The sequence below is a fragment of the Procambarus clarkii genome, chromosome 45 (genome assembly GCF_040958095.1).
Source record: "Procambarus clarkii isolate CNS0578487 chromosome 45, FALCON_Pclarkii_2.0, whole genome shotgun sequence".
NCBI classification, from domain to species: domain Eukaryota; kingdom Metazoa; phylum Arthropoda; class Malacostraca; order Decapoda; family Cambaridae; genus Procambarus; species Procambarus clarkii.
This window is the reverse complement of record NC_091194.1, coordinates 11,200,387-11,225,205: the sequence shown is the minus strand read 5'-3', so window position 1 is coordinate 11,225,205 and position 24,819 is coordinate 11,200,387. Positions and strand designations below refer to the sequence as shown.

Sequence of the window (24,819 nt, the reverse complement as noted above, 5' to 3'; positions counted from 1 at the left end):
CAACTTTTGAACAAAAACAACTTTTGAACAAAAACAACTTTTGAACAAACAGTAATTGTGAACAAAAAAAGCAACATTGTACAAAAAACAACTTGGAACGAAAATAACTTTGAACAAGAGTAACTGTGAACAAAGCCAAGATACTGCAGGCGGGAGAGAAGGAGCAGGAGTGTATGTGTGTGTGTGTGTGTGTGTGTGTGTGCGTGTGTGTGTGTGTGTGTGTGTGTGTGTGTGTGTGTGTGTGTGTGTGTGTGTGTGTGGATAAAACATACATTATGTTGCAATCGCGGTTAATAATAGCGGCGGCCGAGGAAGGAAAGTTGCTGGTACAATGTTTGCAACCAAGAGTGGTGGTGTCTGCTTATAATTGATGGGAAGGGGGGGGAGGGGGAGGGGGAGGGGGAAGGGGGAGGTGGGAGGGGGGGGGAGGGGGGAGGGGGGGGAGGGGGAGGGGGGAGGGGGGAGGGAGGGGAGGAGGGGGGAGGGGATTGGGAGAGAGGGGGGGGGGGGAGAGCTAAAGTTATCAATGCGAGCAAAGAGAGAGACGTAACAAAAGATAATGACACAGCCCTTCATTAATGCAGTATATATATATATATATATATATATATATATATATATATATATATATATATATATATATATATATATATATATATATATATATATATATATATATAACGATATAAGGAGGGGGAACATAATAGAGCCAAAGAAGAGTAGAGGCGCCATATAGGCACGGGGAAAAGCCATGAAGATCAGAGTCAACGTGTTCAAAAAATTTCTACTACTTCTACCACAACTCTGGGAGGGGGAAGGGGGTAAAAGAACTCTTATTGCTTGTTGTTAATGATTCGCTACTTGGAACAAAAATTTCCAAGTAGCACGGGCTATGGAGAGCCCGTAAGAACTCTCAGAACCCTCTGCAAGTATATTCCAGGTGACTGCGGGAGTGGCGTGTGTGTGTGTGTGTGTGTGTGTGAATGAATGGGTGACTGTTTTAATGTTTGTATTTACAATAATTTCTGTCAACCCCATAACAATGACACCGTCCCCCCCCCCACACACACAAAAGGACCCCTTCCTTCCCCCACAAGAGGACCCCTTCCTCCCCCCCCACTAGAGGACCCCCTCCCCCCCCCTACCAGGGTAAATAAACAATACCAGGAGAGTTTTCCTGGTGGAGTGGCGGCGAGGCTGGCCTGGCCTGCCCCCTGGCGGCCACACCTCAAGGCCGCCAGCTGCCCTCCTTAGTCTCTAGCTCCCTCTCTCTCTCTCTCTCCGCTGCCTTCTTCTTCTTCTCTCTCTCTCTCTCCGCTGCCTTCTTCTTCTTCTCTCTCTCTCTCCCTTCCTGTTTTCCACGTTCCTTCTCGTGACCTCCAACGCTCCCCGCTCCTACGTCTTCTTTCTGATTTTACTGTCATTTTTCCTCCTTTTCTACCACCACCCTCCTCCTCATCTCCATATTTGGAAACATTTATTCTTGACACACTTACGAGTTTCTCCTGAGATTTTAGGATATATATATATATATATATATATATATATATATATATATATATATATATATATATATATATATTGGGGATATACGCGCCTGTGAGAGAGAGAGGCATATGTTAGGTTAGTATGATAGAGGGAAAATAGGTCAAATAAGTCGGGAGTCAGTAATTTGACAACCGACGGCTAGAAAGGCGGGGTCCAAGAGCTAATAGTTCAATCATGCAGGCAAAAATAGTAAATCCATATAGGAAATTCATACACACACAAAAGCACTAAGTGTGCCACTCTCTATGGTGTATAAGAGGGGCCAGATTCACGAAGCAGTTACGCAAGTACTCACGAACGTGTACATCTTTCCTCAATCTTTGACGGCTTTGGTTACATTTATTAAACAGTTGACAAGCATGAAAACTTCCCAATCAACTGTTGTTATTGTTATAAGCAGCCTCCTGGTGCTTCGGAGCTCATTAACTGTTTAATAATTGTAAACAAAGCCGCCAAAGATTGAGAAAAGATGTGCAGGTACGTAAGTACTTGCGTAACTGCTTCGTGAATCTGGCCCCAGGTCACTGGAAACAGGAGACCTACCGGAAAGCTGGAAGACAGCTAATGTAGTCCCAATATACAAAAAGGGTGACAGGCAAGAGGCACTGAACTACCGGCCAGTTTCCCTAACTTGTATACCATACAAGGTGATGGAGAATACTTTGAGAAAAAGGCTCGTAGAACACCTGGATGTAAAGAGTTTTATAACACTAACCAGCATGGGTTCAGGGATAGTAAGTCGTGCCTCACAGGCTTAATATAATTCTATGACCAACCGACACAAATTAGGCAAGAAAGATAAGGGTGGGCACTCTACATTTTCTTGGACTGTCAGAAAGCCTTTGACACAGTTCCCCATAAAAGGCTGTTACAAAAGTTGGAACAACAGGCAGGAGTAGAAGGTAAGGTGCTCCAGTGGATAGGGGAGTATCTAAGCAACAGGAAACAGCGAGTAACTGTGAGGGAGACATCAGAGTGGCGAGATGTCACCAGCGGAGTCCCACAGGGCTCTGTACTTGAACCCATCCTGTTTCAGATATATGTAAACGATCTTCCAGAGGGTATAGACTCATTCCTCTCAATGTTTGCTGATGATGCAAAATTTATGAGAAGAATCAAGACAGATGAAGATAGATAGATACTACATGACTACCTGGACAAGCTTGAGGGATGGTCTATAAAATGGCTACTAAAGTTTAACTCAAGAAAGTGTAAAGTAATGAAATTAGACGAAGAGAGCAGGAGGCTGAACACAAGGTACCATCTGGGAGATGAAATCCTGCGAGAGTCAAATAGAGAGAAAGATCTGGGGGTTGATATCACACCGAACCTGTCCCCAGAGGCCCACATCAAAAGGATATCATCAGCGGAATATGCTCGACTGGCCAACGTAAGAACTGCCTTAAGAAACTTGTGTAAGGAATCGTTCAGGACCCTGTATACCACTTATGTCAGACCAATACTGGAGTATGCAGCTCAGAACACCCCATAGAATACACAGAGGTTTCCGAAAATTAAGTTGAAAAATTACTCAAGGGGCTAGGAAGAAATAAAGCAGTTGGACCTGATGGAGTGTCATCTTGGGTGCTGCGAGAATGTGCAACTGAGCTGACCATTCCACTCCAAATAATATTCCAGACATCCTTGTGCACAGGACATCTTAGCAGATATATGGAGAAAGGAAAACATAGTACCAATCTATACAAATGATATTCAAGAAGACCTCTAAATTATAGACCTGTGTCATTAACAAGCGTAATAGTCAAAACACTAGAAACAATAGTTAAAGCCAAATGGGTTGAACAGCTAGAGAGTAGTAACATAATAACAGACAGACAGTCTGGTTTTCGAACAAGAAGATCCTGTGTAACAACTCTACTTAGTTTTTACGATAGAGCCACAGAGATACTACAGGCAAGAGATGGTTGGTTGACTGCGTCTATCTGGACCTAAAAAAGGCTTTTGATAAAGTCCCACACAAGAGGCTGTTCTGGGAACTGGGACATGCTGGAGGGGTGACAGGGAGACTGCTGACATGGATGAAAAATGCTCTGATAGTCAGACTAGGGCAGTAATCAGAGACAATGTATCTGACCGGAGGAGTGTCACTAGCGGAGTACCACAGGGCTCAGTTCTTGCACCAGTAATGTTTATCGTCTACATAAACCATCTTCCAGAAGGAATATAGAATTATATGAACATGTTTACGGATGATGCTAAGATACTGAGGAAGACAGGAGACGCAGACGATTGTAATGCTCTTGAAACTGATCTAGATAAAATAAGTGATTGGAGCGTCAAGTGGCAAATGGAATTCAATGTGAATAAATACCATGTTATGGAATGTGGAATCTGAGAAAATAGACCACACACAACTTACAAATTATGTAGAAAGGAATTACAGAACTCTAATAAAGAACGAGACCAAGGGGGGGGGGAGTGGTTTGGATAGTAAACTGTCGCCAGAGGAACACATAAAGAACATTGTGAGAGGAGCGTGATGCGTCGCTTAACAACTTCAGACTTGCTTTTAATTATATGGTGGTGAAATACTAAAGAAACTGTTCATGACTTTTGTGAGACCAAAAGTATAATATGCAGCAGTTGTGTGGTGCCCAAATCTCAAGAAGCACATAAATAAACTGACAAAGGTGCAGCAGTATGCTACAAAATGGCTTCCGGAACTGCCAAACAAGAGTTGCGAGGAGAGACTAAAGGCGTTAAACACGCCAAACCGAAAGACAGAAGAAAAAGAGGTGATATGACCACCACTTACAAAATACTAACAAGAATCGACCAAATTGACAAAGAGGAATTCCTGAAGCCAGCAACAACACGAACATGAGAACACGGATTCAAGCTAAGAAAACAGAGGTGCCGAAAAAACATTAGAAAGTTTTCTTTTGCAAACAGAGTGGTAGACGGTTGGAACAAGGTGAGTGAGAAGGTGGTGGAGGCCAAGGCCGTCAGTAGTTTCAAAGCGTTATACGACAAAGAGTGCTGGGAAGACGGGACACCACGAGCGTAGCTCTCATCCTGTAACTACACTTAGGTAATTACACACACACACACACACACACACACACACACACACACACACACACACACACACACACAACGAGGATAATTCCCACGTAAATCAGAGAGACGAATATTAAGAACAAAAATGAAAAAAAAAAGTATATGAACTTTGAATGTCTCTCACATATAACTGCGACCATCCGCATCTTAACGCACTGCCTCTCTTCCTGATAACCTGAGAGTTAGTCAGCTGTCACGGGCTGCTTCCTGGGGTGTGTGGTGTGTGAGAGAGAGAAAAAAATAGTAGTCAGTAACAGTTGACAGGCGGGCCGAAAGAGCAGAGCTCAACCCCCGCAAGCACAACTAGGTGAATACAACTAGGTGAATACACACAAACAGAACAAGACCAGCTAAACTGTTCAGGCGAGCAGCTTACAAATGGGCGGACATGTGTCCAGTTAAGCAGTCAAGGCGAGACTCATACAAAGCTTGACAGACAAGCACCTTTGCAGGCCTGGGAACCCTTATATATATCCCCCTCCCCCCTCCCCTGCACCCTGCTGGACATCTGGAAGGAATTTTGAGCAGGAACACCACCTCATGACCCGAGTTTACAATCTAAGATAGTCCCCCCCCACAACTGACCCCAAACATTAAAGAAAACCAATGGACTGCGAAAACTTGCCACCGTTCAGAAACAAGAGGCACAGGAGAGTGTTCCTAGCCAAATAACTTCCGGTAGACAGCTGTCGGAGGAGGATGGGGGAGGTCGCTGTAACTACAGCAGTCCAGACACTATTCTAAGCTACAGCGAGGGGTACATACAGGTGTCCAGAGACTGCGGGGGCGGGTATATAGAAAATGGAGACGTGCAGGCGTGCAGATGAAGGCATAAGTTTTAAATGTGAAATTTAGGGTGAGTTATGATAGTTATTTTTCACATTTTGGGGTACATGGTGAACCAGGTATAACTACCAGGTTGTTACCAGGTAGTTACAAGCACCCAGGTACACTCCAGGTTGTCAGCTGGTGACTGACCCACATGTGACGCACCGGCCAGGCTTGTGCACGCTCGTTACCAGCGGAGAAAAAAACACTTAAATCGTCTTCTGTGGTTAAGTGCTTATACTGGCCAACTGTGTAGGTCAGGTGTGTGTCCAGGTGTGTCAAGGTCAGATCTGTGACCACGTGTGTGTAAGATAAACGACAGTGTATGCATGCTGGCTTTCTTCTTGAGGTTATCTTGAGATGATTTCGGGGCTTTAGTGTCCCCGCGGCCCGGTCCTCGACCAGGCCTCCACTCCCAGGAAGCAGCCTGTGACAGCTGACTAATACCCAGGTACCTATTTTACTGCTAGGTAACAGGGGCATAGGGTGAAAGAAACTCTGCCCATTGTTTCTCGCCGGCGCCCGGGATCAAACCCGGGACCACAAGTACAGCGTGCTGTCCGCTCGGCTACTCTGGGTAAACGAACCATCGCTTCTCTGGTAGAACTAAACATAACTACTTCAGGGAGAGGCGTTCTATACGCTATAATCAGAAAACAAAACAGATTGAACTGCTCCTAACGGCTCTCTTCCCTCCTCTCTCTCTCTCTCTTGCTTCCCCCCTCTACAACATCGTAGACGGACGCCAAGCAAACATCCCTCTATAAGATTTTTCACTCTGTTTTCCTGGTCTTAAACTAGTTTGGAGTGTAATGACGCTCTCAGCCCCACATACACCCTCAGTGTGGCTCTCAGCCCCACATACACCCTCAGTGTGGCTCTCAGCCCCACATACACTCTCAGTGTGGCTCTCAGCCTCACATACACCCTCAGTGTGGCTCTCAGCCCCACACATACACCCTCAGTGTGGCTCTCAGCCCCACACATACACCCTCAGTGTGGCTCTCAGCCCCACACATACACCCTCAGTGTGGCTCTCAGCCCCACATACACCCTCAGTGTGGCTCTCAGCCCCACACATACACCCTCAGTGTAGCTCTCAGCCCCACACATACACCCTCAGTGTGGCTCTCAGCCCCACACATACACCCTCAGTGTGGCTCTCAGCCCCACACATACACCCTCAGTGTGGCTCTCAGCCCCACACATACACCCTCAGTGTGGCTCTCAGCCCCACATACACCCTCAGTGAGGCTCTCAGCCCCACACATACACCCTCAGTGAGGCTCTCAGCCCACACATACACCCCTCAGCCCCACATATACCCTCAGTGAAACTCCCAGCCCCACATATACCTTCAGTGTGCTGTGTCTAACATTAAACAACTCTGAATCTGAAAATACAGGAGAAGATGCCTGTAGGGCGAGCCTTGAAGTGGGGACAGAAGAAGATAAGAGGGGTAAGAGGAGGAAGATTTGTAGGAGAAAAAGTGCCAGGGCTAAACCCAGCTGCGTGTCGTTTGGTTGCGGCATTCGAGGCAGGGACTCAGTCGGGTGTTTCAGTGACAACATCGGGACATCACAAAACACACAACATCGCAGTGACTGGCTCAAGAGCGTCAGGGCTGAACTTTTACGGATGGTTTGTGCTGGTCGTTGAGCGCTGAATATGTAATGATGGTGTATGTTAGGTGTTGAGAGCTAAAGTTTATCGAAATACAGAGTTAGGAGGATCATGGATGGTAGATAAGAGGTCATGAGTGTGTCGTGGTCGTCTGAGAGTGTGTAGGAGAAAATCAATGTGATGTTCATGCAACCCGTCTTCTTAAAAATAACGTCACTTTTGGCTCGTATGCGCGCTATGGCCAAATTTGGACGTAATTTGAAATGAAATCGACTCACAAAAGTGACGTTCTGTTCCGTTTTCTGTTTGAGTAGTCCGACGTACGCGCAGAGGTTATGAGAGGACACTTGAAATTAACGTTTTCATAAAGTTTTGAAACTTTATGTGAATTTCCTGCCCACCTAACCTATCAGAGGACCCTTAACTTACTGTTGTTGAAAAAAAAAATCCCAAATTTATTTTCATTTTCAAATTACGTCCAAATTCGGCCATACGGGCAAACGGCCAAAAGCGACGTTCTTTTTAAGAGGACAGACTGATAGTGAGTAGTCTATCAATTTGTCTGTCTGATAAAGTTTTCCAGTAGACATTTAGGGCAGGAATGTTCGTACTTTCATGGAGACTTTGACTGGTAAAAAACTCTTGCCATCGGGTGTTGAGTACCCATCTTAGTGCTCTATTCTGTATTCTTTGAAGCTTTAGTGTGTTAGTAGATGCAGATAGAGAAAGAGCTAGTGGAGCATATGTTAGGAGAGGTCTAATATGTGCTTTGTAAAGGTGTATTTTTGTGTCAGGTTTTGCACATCTGAAACAAATGAACAAAATACAAATACTTATACATTTTACTGACATGAAAACAAACGACACTGGAATATTATAGAAAACTAAAATAAGAAAATATATAGAAATGAATACAGAAAGATATATAAAAAATGACTAATTTGTATTTATTTCTAAAAAAACATAAACAAAGATTATAGCCATATAAATAGAGGCTGAAGAAAATCAACTTCAATCCAAACTTTTAAAGTTGCACAGAAGACGCGATTTTAGTCAACGCAGGACAAACTTTTTTATTACACAATGACCTTTTTATTTATTTAGTTTCATCTGAGATCACACTAACCACTGGAAGCTTATTCATAATTCTAAAATCAGAATCAAAGAAACGATGGTACTTTCTACTTTCAGAAAACGATGGTTTAAATGAGGGTAGACCAGCTCAAAAATAAAACACACCTCAAGTCCCCAGCAACCTTATCGTGAAGTTCCCGATGGAACTTTATTAGGGAATGCAACCAACACTTACAGCCAACACCTATAGTCAACACCTGCAGCCAACACCTATAGTCAACACCTGCAGCCAACACCTATAGTCAACACCTATAGCCAACACTTACAGCCAACACCTATAGTCAACACCTACAGCCAACACCTATAGTCAACACCTACAGCCAACACCTGCAAGACAGGTAGAATGATTCTGAGTTGTGCACAAATCATTTTAATCAGTATTGGAAAGCAGCAACAAGGCCACCGGAGTTTACAGTTGAACACTCTCCACCACACCGGAGTTTACAGTTGAACACTGTCCACCACACTGGAGTTTACAGTTGAACACTGTCCACCACACTGGAGTTTACAGTTGAACACTGTCCACCACACCGGAGTTTACAGTTAAACACTGTCCACCACACTGGAGTTTACAGTTGAACACTGTCCTCCACAGTGGAGTTTACAGTTGAACACTGTCCACCACACCGGAGTTTACACTCCACATGCCTGTAACTGTAACAAAGTATCCTTGAGGGTAAAACCATCCAATGAAAGGATTTAACCCCCCTATCCTCACAAGCAATAGGTCGTGTTTATTACGTAACCAACCTTACAAAATACAATCGTGTTCAGAAGAGTAACGGCTCACGAATATTCCCATTTTCTCTTCATGGGACTCGATAGGTCGCGTGGGTTGCTTGGGGGGTTTAGGTAGGAGGCTGTATTTTGTACAGAGTGGCATATATATATATATATATATACCAAGAGCAGCGCTGTGCACGTTGAAATCAAACTCATTCTCAATGTAGAAAAACTTCATTACAAGCAGCAGGAGAGTGTATGATATACTCCGGCTTGTATAACAACACCATCGATCAGAATCAAGGAAAAATTCAACAGTGCTGCATCACTTGCTTAATTAATACACACACACACACACACACACACACACACACACACACACACACACAGAAAAAAAAACAAATTCCTCGACATCCATGTTCTATCTATTCCCCTTCACAAACAGCTAGTTCAGTGTATATGTCACATTTGATAAAGGTCTTACAGGCGAAGGGTCACACACACACACACACACACACACACACACACACACACACACACACACACACACACACACACACACACACACACACACACACACACACACACACACACACAACCTATCAATTTGGTGTTTTAAGACTACATGATCAAATTTATCGTTCTCTGTGCTGTTCTTAAGAGTCGTGTGTTCTCAAGCACATCCTCAAATTCATCCAGAACACAGTCCAGGACTGAAGTAAACTCAGTGTATATACGGTGAGAAGCACGGTATATATATATATATATATATATATATATATATATATATATATATATATATATATATATATATATATATATATATATATATATATATATATATATAAAAGGGGACTTCTTAGTATTAACTAAATTGAATAAATTTAAACTGAATAAAAAATAAATTATGCAACCCTTATACAACTTAGATGAGGCTACGGGAAATGCGGACGTACCAAGTATATTAAAAAAAAAACACAGATCTGGAGGGAGACTCTACCAATTATGTTAGAGGTATTGCTTTAAACAACTATAATAAGTCTATACTTAACATTAGTCTTCCGAGATCAAGGAAAAAACGCAGAATTACTAAATTGTATGTTAGGAAGCGGGTAGAACATCACGCTAGTGGACGGGCGCGATGGGAAGCGATTTCTCCTCATCAAAAATTCGAATTTATCTGGAAAACTCTCGCAAACTTGGCATTCCTGATTGTGCTCTGATCACACGAATTGTGGGAGTGTGCTCAGGGGATTGTGCTCAGACCACGGGAAGAGTGGGACTGTGCTCAGACCACGGGAAGAGTGGGATAGTGCTCAGGCTACGGGATGAGTGGGATTGTGCTCTGACCACGGGAAGAGTGGGATTGTGCTCTGACCACAGGAAGAGTGGGATTGTGCTCAGGGGATTGTGCTCAGACCACGGGAAGAGTGGAATTGTGCTCAGGGGATTGTGCTCAGACCACAGGAAGAGTGGGATTGTGCTCTGACCACGGGAAGAGTGAGACTGTGCTCTGACCACGGGAAGAGTGGGACTGTGCTCAGACCACGGGAAGAGTGGGACTGTGCTCAGACCACAGGAAGAGTGGGATTGTGCTCAGACCACGGGAAGAGTGAGACTGTGCTCTGACCACGGGAAGAGTGGGACTGTGCTCATGGGGAATGTTTTCTGACCACACAAAGTATACTTTAGTCCTGGACTAAGTTCACGACTAAAGTATAATAGCTGGTCGGTCAGTAAGTTATTGTGGTGTCTTAATAATCTTCCAGAGGTTGATAGACCTTAAATCTTAACAGTTGGGCTTTCCCGAAGACAAAAAAAATATTATTTTTTGGCAAACTATATATATATATATATATATATATATATATATATATATATATATATATATATATATATATATATATATATATATATAATCGCTGTTGCCAACACACTGTGGTGCCTGGTTGCCAAGGTTGCCACGAGGGTATGCATCCAGCAAGCGGCTGAATTGCCGAAACCAATTCATCTGGGATCCCCCAAGGCTGTGAAGCGGCTGCCCATGCAGCACGAGCATACATCACGACATTTCTGATGAAAAGGCCCTGCTCAAACTGGACTTTAAGAATGCCTTTAATATGGTCAGAAGAGATGCAGTACTTTGTGCCGTACATCGCCATTTCTGGCTCCTCTACCCGTTCATACTATCGTGTTACAGTGGTGAGTCAAAATTGCTCTTTGGCGAACACGAAATCAGATCACGTGAAGGTGTTCAGTAAGGTGATCCTCTTGCTCCCCTTCTCTTCTGCTTAGTCTTAAAAGAAATCACCGAAAACTTGTCCAGCGAGTTCAACATCTGGTTTTTGGATGATGGCACTATAGCTGGCACCATAGACCATCTCTTGGAAGGCATCAGAAAAATAAAGGAACAAGAAGCAAGTCTGGGTCTCTTCCTGAACCCTACCAAGTGTGAAGTAGTCTCCTCCAACCCAGACATCGTAGCTAGAATAAGGTCTGCCTTGCCTGGAGCTCATGTCATTAGAGCTGAGAACAGCACTCTCCTTGGAGCTCCCCTTAGGGTGTAACGCCATTGAGGAGATCCTTGATAAGAAAATCACAGACCTCAGGAGTATGGTAGACAGGATAAGTGACATCGATGCCCACGATGCTTTATATCTCCTCACTAAATGCCTATCCCTTCCGAGGCTAACCTACTTTCTGAGGTGCGCCCCATCTTACAATAGCCCAAAGCTTGAACAGAATGACTTCTTACTTAAGACCATGCTAGAAAAAGTTGTAAACCTTTTCCATCAAGGACTGTCAGTGGAAACAGTCACTCTTCCTGTCAGGCTCGGCGGTCTTGGTATCCACACTGCCACCCAAATTGCTGTCCCAGTCTTCCTGTCTTCCTCCTGTCAGGAGGAAGACAGTCATCTGATCTAATGATCTGATGACATCATCTGATCCTGTCAGGTCATCTGACAGCATCAGATGACCTGGTCAAGGAAATTCTACCTGACAACCTGTGAGACTTAGCAGGGATACAGGACCCCCACTACACGGAATGCAACACAAAATGGGGTGCCATGGCAGACCCAGCACTCAGACCAGCCATGCTGAAAGCCAAGAAACAATCCAGTTGGGACAGCCCCATTGTAGACAAAGAAGCCACAGCTTTGCTGGAGGCAGCAACAACCCCCAGTGATCGTGCACGCCTCACAGCTGTGCAGGCTCCCCATGCAGGGGACTTCCTTTTGGCAGTCCCCATGTCTGCGACAGGCACACGTCTTGATCCGCAGCAACTCCGTATTGCAGTCGCTCTCCACCTTGCTGTCCCTATCCACACTTGTTCATAGACGTATTTGTGGCGAGGCAGATGCAGACGAATATGGATTACATGTCCAGCACTGTGGAAAATCAGGTGGTTGGCACTCACGACACGACGAAGTCAATGACATCATTAAGAGGAGCCTTGCCTCTGCCCAGTGTCCAGCAGAGAGAGAGCCTTGCAATCTATTGAACCGTAACTCTACTAACTTTGCTGGCCGACCAGACGGAATCACACTGCACCCTTGGAAAAATGGCAGACAATTGGCGTGAGACTGTACTTGCGTATCCACCCCTGGCAGGTTGTTACAGTTGGATCTCTAGACCGCAAGGAACACGGAAGAAAAATGCGCCTTGCATCTTAGATCTTTCTTGATATGACAGCTAGGAGCAGCAGCGGTGACCAACACGACATTACTCGGCCACCGGTACCTGGCCATCTTTGGGGAGGACAGACTGAGACTCACCTGGTTGTAGGCAGGTAAGGGAAGACTCACCTGGTTGTAGGCAGGTAAGGGAGACTCACCTGGTTGTAGAGACTCACCTGGTTGTAGGCAGGTAAGGGGAGACTCACCTGGTTGTAGGCAGGTAAGGGGAGACTCACCTGGTTGTAGGCAGGTAAGGGGAGACTCACCTGGTTGTAGGCAGGTAAGGGGAGACTCACCTGGTTGTAGGCAGGTAAGGGGAGACTCACCTGGTTGTAGGCAGGTAAGGGGAGACTCACCTGGTTGTAGGCAGGTAAGGGAAGACTCACCTGGTTGTAGGCAGGTAAGGGAGACTCACATGGTTGTAGGCAGGTAAGGGAGACTCACCTGGTTGTAGGCAGGTAAGGGAGACTCACCTGGTTGTAGGCAGGTAAGGGAGACTCACCTGGTTGTAGGCAGGTAAGGGAGACTCACCTGGTTGTAGAGACTCACCTGGTTGTAGGCAGGTAAGGGAGACTCACCTGGTTGTAGGCCTGCTTGACCACATACGGCAGCAGTGCCTCCTGGAAGTGGTTGATCATCTGGGTGACAATCAACATGGTCGCCACTTGCTGGAAGACACGATACACACAGGTGTCAGAACACAAGGATAAAGGTGACAGGAAAATAAGGGGCACCTTTGGCCCTTGTAGGCAGTGCCTTATTTATACCCATAAGCGAGAGAGAAAGTTTCTTTCTGCAGTTCATGGCAGCTATTGAAAGACTATAGGCAGCTCCTGTTTATATTTACCCAAGCTCATTCATATATGTTTAACCTACGCTGGAAACAATCCTGCGACCCCCCACGTCAATTATGTTACCTGCTAATTTGCTCTATAAATCAACAACTTTCTTTTCAAACCAGTATTTACCCAGGTCGGTGCTAAATCTAAACTAATCCAAAATATATATATATCCTTTTTTTCGAGTTTTATTTAATGTTGTTATATTTGAAAATGTATTTATATCTCATTTACTATGCCAATTATGTATTTAAGAACAGGAGAAAAACCAGCAAGAACTAACATAATAATTCCTTAACATCCCATCACCTTCAGTTATTAAAGCGATTGAAAAACCTGAAAGTTGGTGGTGTGAGCGGGCAGACCACTTCATGGAGAGAGTTACTGCTCCAAGGTAAATATCATCTCCTTCAGGACCTGCTCACCACACCAGGAAAACCTCTCGAAATAATAATAAAAAGAAAAAGATTTTGCAGAGCGAAGGAGGAAAATTCGACAGGGTTACCCTCGCTCTTTCCAGGAACTGTGTTGCAAAGTGCAAATATTGCAACAGTGGTTACCAGTAGGGGGGGGGGCAGGGGGGGGGGGTTCCCGGTGTTTACTGTACCCTATGCCCTACTTCGAGCACCTTTGTCTCCTGTCCACCCCCCACCATGCGCTGTTTGAGGTCCAAACTATCTCGTGGCGCACATGACTGTTTCAGGTACAAGACGTGTCCTGGAGCTCTGGCGGCAGGGGTCCACCCTAACCTTTGGTCTGCTAGATAAAGAAGCCCACATTGTATCGTGACCTTTGGATATAGTTACCCCTCGTTAACCTCTTTAATAATCTAATTAATGACCTACAATTACTAATCTACCATTATCTTTTCAGCACTCGAGGGGTTAACAATTTTCCCCTTGGCTTCTGGAAATCAGAAGTCCCCGGCCACTGTCCTTAGGACCTGAGGTTATCGGGGTCGACGGTAATCCAGGACTCCAGGACTCCAGGACTCCAGGACTCCAGGACGCCTCAGCTCCAGCGCCTGGCCCTGAAGGACACTTACCGAGCACAACATGTCCATGTCTTGGATGTAGAACGCGATGTAGAAGAGAGAGGAGAAGTTGTTGACGAACTCGAACACCACGAGCTTGCTCACTCTGTTCCAGTCATACTCTTGCTGCGTCCGATGGTTCTCTGTGCCAAGATATTACATATATATATATATATATATATATATATATATATATATATATATATATATATATATATATATATATATAATACATAAAAATATAAGAATTATAGCAACTACAGAAGGTCTACTGGCCCATACGAGGCACCTCCTCTTTCTATCCAGCCAAACTCATTAATATACGAGTCTAACCTAAGCTTGAAACAATCAAGTCATCCCAGGTCTATTATAGCACCTGGTAATTTGTTCCATAAATCAACAAACGTGTTTTCAAACCAGTATTTACCCAGGTCTTTTCTGAATATTTACTTATGCCGTTTATATCCATTGTTTCGTGTTCTATTTAGTCCTAACCTAACCTAACCTGACCTGACCTGACCTAACCTAACCTGTTCCTTGTCTAAATGAGCACTCATAAATTAGGCCTAAAAACGTTAGGTCTTTCTTCCCCTCTACAAAATTAATACCACAAAACTTTTTTTTTGTAATAGCTCAGATTTTTTTTACAGGCGCCATGTCTACCTGTCACGTTGACAGATTCACGAAGCAGTTACGCAAGCACTCACGAACCTGTACATCTTTTCTCAATCTTTGGCGACTGTGTTTACAATTATTAAACAGTTAATGAGCTCCGAAGCACCAGGAGGCTGTTTATAACAATAACAACAGTTGATTGGGAAGTTTTCATGCTTGTAAACTGTTTAATAAATGTAACCAAAGCCGTCAGAGATTGAGGAAAGATGTACACGTTCATAAGTGCTTGCGTAACTGCTTCGTGAATCTGGCCCCAGGAACTGGTGTCTGAAAGAGGCAGCATCTTGACCATCTCCTCTCACGGTCAAGCAGAAAACATTCAGCTGTCATAATATACAACAGGTGGCGTGAAATACAGCAGGTGACACAGACATCACCTTCCCCGCGAGAGGTGACCGAGAACGTCGTCGGCGGAGACCTCCAGGAGCAGCAGGCGCCGACACGCAGCGCTGCAGGAGGCGGAGACTTCGCCGCCCGCCGCGATAATTCCCGCCAAATAGAACAGTTATCGTCAGCGGGCTGAAACGCCGGACGGTCTAAAGAAAGGGTTCATTAGTTTCAGTAACATCGAAGTTTCAGTAGGCTGAAACCGAAGACCTTCTCGCCAGCTCGGCGCAAGAGAGGACGCCCAACAATGAAGATATTCGAAACAGATGAGCGGGAACAGCAAGCAGCCTATACCTACAGTATAGGGAGCCAGTCGGCCGAGCGGACAGCACGCTGGACATGTGATCCTGTGATCCTGGGTTCGATCCCAGGCGCCGGCGAGAAACAATGGGCAGAGTTTCTTTCACCCTATGCCCCTGTTACCTAGCAGTAAAATAGGTACCTGGGTGTTAGTCAGCTGTTACGGGCTGCTTCCTGGGGGTGGAGGCCTGGTCGAGGACCGGGCCGCGGGGACACTAAAAAGCCCCGAAATCATCTCAAGATAACCTTAAGATAGCCAAAAAGGATTCAAATGCTTCTGCATACCCGAAGCCCCATCAGGGTGAAAGAAACTCTGCCCATTTGTTTTCGCCTCCACCGGGAATCGAACCCGGAAGGACTACGACATTTTCATTCTGAAAATGAAGAACAAGTCTAACCTTACCTCACGGGATCCCAGCACTCGTGAACGGGAGAGTGAAGGAGAGTTGTTCTTGTGGCCAACAACAACAGTCCGCCTGTCCCCGTACCAGATGAGATCTTGGAGAAAAACGCAGCCATCTACGATACAGCAGCCATCACAGGATGAACAACCCAGCGGGTTTTCTTCCTATTGGGGAGTGTTGTACATGCTGCTATGGTGGTGTGTCCACTCACAAGATGAGTGGCGCTGCCCAATACTGTCACTATGGCGGTGTGTCCACTCACAGGATGAGTGGCGCTGCCCAATACTGTCACTATGGCGGTGTGTCCACTCACAAGATGAGTGGCGCTGCCCAATACTGTCACTATGGCGGTGTGTCCACTCACAGGATGAGTGGCGCTGCCCAATACTGTCACTATGGCGGTGTGTCCACTCACAAGATGAGTGGCGCTGCCCAATACTGTCACTATGGCGGTGTGTCCACTCACAGGATGAGTGGCGCTGCCCAATACTGTCACTATGGCGGTGTGTCCACTCACAAGATGAGTGGCGCTGCCCAATACTGTCACTATGGCGGTGTGTCCACTCACAAGATGAGTGGCGCTGCCCAATACTGTCACTATGGCGGTGTGTCCACTCACAAGATGAGTGGCGCTGCCCAATACTGTCACTATGGCGGTGTGTCCACTCACAAGATGAGTGGCGCTGCCCAATAAACTCGCCCCTCGGGGCAAAATTTAAAAAAAATTTAAAGCAGCGATCACACTAGCCGACCACCGCTACGCCCTCACCACCATTGACTTGCCACAACCACCAACACCACCAACCACCACAACCACCACCACAACCACCACAACCACCACCAACACCACCAACCACCACAACCACCAACACCACCAACCACCACAACCACCACCACAACCACCACAACCACCACCAACACCACCAACCACCACAACCACCAACACCACCAACCACCACAACCACCACCAACCACCACTAACCACCACCAACCACCACAACAACGTCATGTAGTCCAACCCGCCACTTCACATACTAAGTTTTGTAGTACGTCATACTACGTCAAAAACAGGGTCATGGGAAGCCTTCGAGAACTACATGGGATATGGATAGTACTCCAACGATACCTACAGTACAGAGGCACCCACCAACGATATCTACAGTACAGAGGCACCCACCAACGATACCTACAGTACAGAGGCACCCACCAACGATATCTACAGTACAGAGGCACCCACCAACGATACCTACAGTACAGAGGCACCCACCAACGATATCTACAGTACAGAGGCACCCACCAACGATACCTACAGTACAGAGGCACCCACCAACGATACCTACAGTACAGAGGCACCCACCAACGATATCTACAGTACAGAGGCACCCACCAACGATACCTACAGTACAGAGGCACCCACCAACGATATCTACAGTACAGAAGCACCCACCAACGATACCTACAGTACAGAGGCACCCACCAACGATACCTACAGTACAGAGGCACCCACCAACGATACCTACAGTACAGAGGCACCCACCAACGATATCTACAGTACAGAAGCACCCACCAACGATACCTACAGTACAGAGGCACCCACCAACGATACCTACAGTATAGAAGCACCCACCAACGATACCTACAGTACAGAGGCACCCACCAACGATACCTACAGTATAGAAGCACCCACCAACGTTACCTACAGTGTAAAAGAGCACACTGAAACCCCAAGATGCAGTTACAGCCCCGCTCCTGTGTCAGGTAAGTCCACTACGGGCTCACCATAGCCCGTGCTACTTGCCCCGCTCCTGTGCCAGGTAAGTCCACTACGGGCTCACCATAGCCCGTGCTACTTGGAACTTTTGTTCCGAGTAGCTGAATCTAAAACAACAACCCCAAGATGAGAACACCGAGGAACATTCTCTGGCAGCGACGACAACGACGTGATCAAGAACATGAACATAAGAACATAATCTCAAGAATACTGAACTTTGCGGGGCGCGGCCGGAGAACTCACTCCCACCACGGTCAACAAGCTAGAAATCGAGGAACAAGTAAACACTGACTTGACAGTGAAAGTGGAGAGGGGAAAAATGTCACTGCTATTTTGCTACTCCCTGATACCCGCCCGCCACGACATGCCGCATACCCGTCCGCCACGACATGCCGCATACTTGCCCGCCACGATATGCTGCATACCCGCCCGCCACGACATGCCGCATACTTGCCCGCCACGACATGCCGCATACCCGCCCGCCACGACATGCCGCATACCCGCCCACCACGATATGCTGCATACCCGCCCGCCACGACACGCCGCATTCCCGCCCGCCACTACACGCCGCATACCCGCCCGCCACGATATGCTGCATACCCGCCCGCCACGACATGCCGCATACCCGCCCGCCACGATACCCTCATACCCGCCCACCATACTTGTGTAAAGGAGGAAATGTATATGTTTATCTCTCAGATAATGTATATTATCTTCGGTAATACGTTTATTGCTTGTGATGTGTGTCTATGTATGTATGTATTAACACGATGTACTGAACGGGGTGAGAATAGCTTGAGCTACCTCATCCCTTTGTGTGTATTTTACCTCAATAAACTTATTTCAATTTCAATTTCAAACCCACCCGCCCCCCACGCTCAGCACACACAGAAGCAGAAAGCAACAGATGCATCGCTCTACAAAGCACAAACACCGGGGGGGGGGGGGGGGGGAGGCGGATATAGCTACAAGAAGCTTGCCTCTCAAAAATCCAGCCGACATCCTCCTGTTTTGGTAATACTAATAGTAACGCTGAGGAACATAGTACATATACCGACTTACAACGAAATTACACAGTAGAAATCTGCACTATTGAGTTGGACAAACCGGAAAACTATTTGTTACTTGTGTTGTAGAGACAAACTAAACTAGCCTAACCTCCCTAGGCCTAATGCACGATATCTGAGGCCTAATATAGTACAAATGTGTGCTATATTAGGTCTAGGGAATATTTAGGTTTGTTTTTTAGCTTCATGTATTTAAAAAAATCCTTACTAGTCAGTATACTTTTATCTAAGAGCTAAAAACGTACGAATTCGTGACTATTGACCACTGTCATAATAGGTACTGTCTAAACAGGACGGGGGGGGGGGGGAAATGTTCAAAATGTCCGCCAGTTCATCAAATTAAAAGAACCGAACAACGGGGAAGGAAATGCTGCACGACGCCGCCTGAATGTCGTGAAAGCACGAACGCGACGACAAGAGACGTAAGGAACCTGAACACGAGAACAAAGATTGACCTGAGCGCCCTCTGACCCGTCACCATCGCCGCCCAAGCTGGGTCAAGCTCCGGCTCTATGCAGGCGATGAGTCACAATAACGTGGCTAAAGTATGATGACCAGACCACACACTAGAAGGTGAAGGGACGACGACGTTTCAGTCCGTCCTGGACCATTCTCAAATCGACTTGAGAATGGTCCAGGACGGACCGAAACGTCGTCGTCCCTTCACATTCTAGTGTGTGGTCTGGTCATCCGGCTCTATCTCTCCTCCTGCAAGCAACTCCCTCTTCCCCAAGCTGCTCCTTCAACGCTCCCCACTGCCCCGCTCACCCACAACGATTGAGTAATTGATCAAGATTAAGCCTACCAGGAGGTGGCACGGGCATGAATAACCCCCGCTTACCCACTATAATATCAATTATCTTTATATCGAAACCCTCCTCTCCATCAGCGTGTGTGCATAAAGCACAGCACCGCTCCTGTGCCAGGTAAGTTCACTACGGGCTCACCATAGCCCGTGCTACTTGCCCAGCTCCTGTGCCAGGTAAGTTACGGGCTCACCATAGCCCGTGCTACTTGCCCAGCTCCTGTGCCAGGTAAGTTACGGGCTCACCATAGCCCGTGCTACTTGCCCAGCACCTGTGCCAGGTAAGTTACGGGCTCACCATAGCCCGTGCTACTTGCCCAGCACCTGTGCCAGGTAAGTTACGGGCTCACCATAGCCCGTGCTACTTGCCCAGCTCCTGCGCCAGGTAAGTTACGGGCTCACCATAGCCCGTGCTACTTGCCCAGCTCCTGCGCCAGGTAAGTTACGGGCTCACCATAGCCCGTGCTACTTGCCCAGCTCCTGTGCCAGGTAAGTTACGGGCTCACCATAGCCCGTGCTACTTGCCCAGCACCTGTGCCAGGTAAGTTACGGGCTCACCATAGCCCGTGCTACTTGCCCAGCACCTGTGCCAGGTAAGTTACGGGCTCACCATAGCCCGTGCTACTTGCCCAGCTCCTGCGCCAGGTAAGTTACGGGCTCACCATAGCCCGTGCTACTTGCCCAGCTCCTGCGCCAGGTAAGTTACGGGCTCACCATAGCCCGTGCTACTTGCCCAGCTCCTGTGCCAGGTAAGTTACGGGCTCACCATAGCCCGTGCTACTTGCCCAGCTCCTTTGCCAAGTAAGTTACGGGCTCACCATAGCCCGTGCTACTTGCCCCGCTCCTGTGCCAGGTAAGTTACGGGCTCACCATAGCCCGTGCTACTTGCCCCGCTCCTGTGCCAGGTAAGTTACGGGCTCACCATAGCCCGTGCTACTTGCCCCGCTCCTGTGCCAGGTAAGTTACGGGCTCACCATAGCCCGTGCTACTTGCCCAGCTCCTGTGCCAGGTAAGTTACGGGCTCACCATAGCCCGTGCTACTTGCCCAGCTCCTGCGCCAGGTAAGTTACGGGCTCACCATAGCCCGTGCTACTTGCCCAGCTCCTGTGCCAGGTAAGTTACGGGCTCACCATAGCCCGTGCTACTTGCCCAGCTCCTGTGCCAGGTAAGTTACGGGCTCACCATAGCCCGTGCTACTTGGAACTTCCGAGTAGCTGAATCTATAACAACGACAACATCCACTAGCGTCATCTCTTCCCTCCCCTACCTGAAACTCCTCCCCCTATCTCACCCCTTCCTACTTCCACAACTCCCTGGCCTCCCCCCCATCTCTCTCCCCCCCCCCCCCAACACCCCCACACCACCGTCACATTAACGATGTGTGTGGTGTGTTACCAAGCACGTGACACCACCACCACCGTCACATTAACGATGTGTGTGGTGTGTTACCAAGCACGTGACACCACCACCACCGTCACATTAACAATGTGTGTGGTGTGTTACCAAGCACGTGACACCACCACAAACATGTCAACAAACGGAGCCTCACAGACGAAAACATTAATTATGTCTACTGACTCATGCAGCCTCGTCCCGGAAAACTTTTAATGAGCACTAAACCACACTTGCCTTCGCGAGGGCAACTTATTTACATTAAGCGAACTTGCCTTGCGACTGGAAATATGCAGAAAAGTTCTCATTAGCCTTGTAAAGTTCTACTTGAGCTGAATAAAAATGATTCTTAAAGTCACCAAACTTTATGTAACTAAATTACAAATAATTGTTTTAATAAAATTGTCTAAGTGACAGTTATTAATAATAAATACTCTATTAATAGCTTAGTTTTACCAAGCTCGTTATAAATGTTTTAATTTTTACTATATATAAATTAAAGCCAATAACATCAGCAAAATTACAAAAGATAAATACTATAAAAATCAATTACTCCGGGCTCACCATAGCCCGTGCTACTTGTTCCATGTAGCTGAACCGTAAAACAACAGCGAATTCCATACTCTCGTTATTTAAACAATTAAAATATAATTTAGTCCGGAACTCTGTCCAGGACAGAGCCGGTCGGCCGAGCGGACAGCACGCTGGACGTGTGATCCTGTGGTCCTGTGTTCGATCCCGGGCGCCGCGAGAAACAATGGGCAGAGTTTCTTTCACCCTATGCCCCTGTTACCTAGCAGTAAAATAGGTACCTGGGTGTTAGTCAGCTGTCACGGGTTGCTTCCTTAGGGTGGAGGCCTGGTCGAGGACCGGGCCGCGGGGACACTAAAAGCCCCGAAATCATCTCAAGATAAGGACACATGTATAATTACAGGTTAGTCAGTAAGCTGTTGTGAAGGTCTTAATAATCTTCCATACAATGATATAGACGTTAGTGAAGCTCCACACCAATTACAACATAGTAAATTTGGGTTTATCACGGGCATAAGTTCGAACCCTCATCACGGCCCTTGTGGATTTGTTCAACATAGCAAATCACACCGTCCTTGTATATCAAAGTCAGACGGAAAAGTGATGTAGAGCCAGAGAGTGTAGTTCAAGTTGTTAATGAGTTTGAGTAGTTGAGGGGTGGCATCACGAGGGGGGGGAAGGCACTGCCACAGACACCATGACACGTCCAGGACGTGTTCCGGTGGATGGGAAGGTAACTATCAGGGGAAAGCGCCAATCCATTACGACTATATAGCACTGGGAAGGGGCCAGGATAAGGATTTGGGATGGGACGGTGGGGGAGGAATGGTTCCCAACCACTTGGACGGTCGGGGATTGAACGCCGACCTACATGAAGCGAGACCGTCGCTCTACCGTCCACCCGAAGTGGTTGGGCTCACTCCGGTGTAATCTCCTAGTGTTGCAACATAACTACCGGTCCTCGCTAACAGTACATCGCCTTTGTGACGTATTAATCCCCTACGGCCAAAGACTGGTGTTCTACAAATCACAGAGGCTCGGAAAGAAATGACGTGATGACCCGTTTTCTATTCGTGAGTCCCGGGGATAGGTTAGGTTCGGGTACCTTAGGACATGAGACTTTAGTGCCGTCGGGAGCGGTCAAGAGGACGGGCTATCAGGAGAGCCTTGTGGTCCACAGCGGGGGACTTGACTGCCGTTAACTTGGGTGATAAAACAAGTCTGGATGCCGACGGTGAAGACCATTCTGTAAATGGCTATTAATGGCTTATATCTAAGTAGAAGTTGTTGTTGACTTAGCTTTCTCCTCCACCTGTACACACCTGACAATATGTGGCGTAGAGGAGGTAGTGGCCAGCACTGTGGCACACTGAAGGATATTACAAGTTGTTTTCACATATCCATACATTAAAACATTGATTGTAACCATGATATATATGTGCTTCAGCCTACAGTTTAGACCTATTGTCTTATGTATGACCCTCTGTCCTGCGTGACAGTGAATACCAGCATTATCCTCACTTTAATAAGACTATCAAAATCCTCAGATTAGGCAAAATTGTAATTCATTTTGTCAATAAAGATGTTAATAATAATAAGGATATTACATGTTGACCAGACCACACACTAGAAGGTGAAGGGATGACAAGGTGAAGGTGTCGTCCCTTCAACTTCTAGTGTGTGGTCTGGTCAACATACTTTAGCCACGTTATTGTGACTCATCGCCTGTATATGGATATTACATGTACAGGAGGGGAGGGAGCTATCAGGGAGGGAAAGCATCAAGCCATTACGACTATATATCATTGGGAAGGGGTCAGGATAAGGATTTGGGATAGGACGGGGTGGGGTAAGGAATGGTGCTCAACCACTTGGACGGTCGGGGGATTGAACGCCGACCTGGATGAGGCGAGACCGTCGCTCTACCGTCCACCCCAAGTGGTTGTACATGAACAACGAGCATGGGCCGATGTTTGAGACACACTGTACTCCTAGCTATCTAGCCGTGCATCTAGATATCACGATATGACTGGTAGCAGGAGCGAGCACTCACCCCACTCGGTAAGACTGGTGGCCAGCCTCTTGTAGTAGAGGTTCATGAGCCAGACCAGACAGGCGTAGAGAGCCGAGGGCACGTGCATGAAGACCCCGGCCACGGCGCCGTAGCGACGCTTCCAGTCCACCAGCTGCTCCTCGGCCCAAAAGGCTCCGACCATCACCCACAGCGCCCCCACCAGGCACAGCCCCACCAGCGGCGCTGAGATCAGGTACAACTGCAACACAATACAAGTAAGGAAATTGCAGATGGCCTGTAGGACGCGGCTCCTATTTATATCCACTATAACATTCATATATATATATGTCTAACCTACGCTTGAAACAATCCAGGGATCCCACTTTTATTATGTTACCCGGTAATTTAATCCACACATCAGTAATCCTGTTTTCAAAACAGTATTTACCCAGGTCTTTCCAAACTCTAAACTGATCCAATTTATATCCGTTGTTTCGTGTTCCATTTTAAGTTGATATAGTTGATACCTTATTAATATCCCCGCTGTCATGTCCATTCATCCATTTGTACACGTCAGTCATATTACCCCTAACTCTATATAAGTTAGATTAACATTTTTAAAATCACTACATTACCTTCTGTGGTTGATCAATAAATCAGTGAACTATATGTTTAATAGCTCTTTCACCCTGTCCATGGAGGACAGAAGAAAATGTATATATGTTGGTTAGCATTGTAAATGTGTGGCCACGTCTGTGGTAGATACAGTGCTATAGCGCGGTTAAGGGGGTACTCAACTGTTCATGGATAAAGGGGAACAAGAACTCTTACCAGAATATATTTGCAATAGTAATGTTAAACCCCTAATATCAATATAAGTAGGTAATGGTGGCTGTAACTGCTTCTAGTACACTACAAGCGTCATGGAAACAGCTGTTTCATGTAAACATTGCAGCCATTAGCAATGTTATGTTCGGGTTTGTCAGT

General features: G+C 46.6%; 1 protein-coding gene across 3 annotated transcripts in view; it reads right to left on the bottom strand.

The window, feature by feature from the left end:
- The window catches only part of Axs (Abnormal X segregation), an 88,308-nt gene that overhangs the window by 5,742 nt on the left and 57,747 nt on the right, over positions 1–24,819 (bottom strand). For all 3 annotated transcript variants that reach the window (XM_069301407.1, XM_069301409.1, XM_069301408.1), the window contains 3 exons: positions 23,872–24,091; positions 14,499–14,629; positions 13,193–13,282 (listed from right to left, as the gene is read on the bottom strand). In XM_069301407.1, coding sequence (XP_069157508.1) covers positions 13,193–13,282; positions 14,499–14,629; positions 23,872–24,091 — 441 coding nt within the window. The remainder of the gene's footprint in view (positions 1–13,192; positions 13,283–14,498; positions 14,630–23,871; positions 24,092–24,819) is intronic.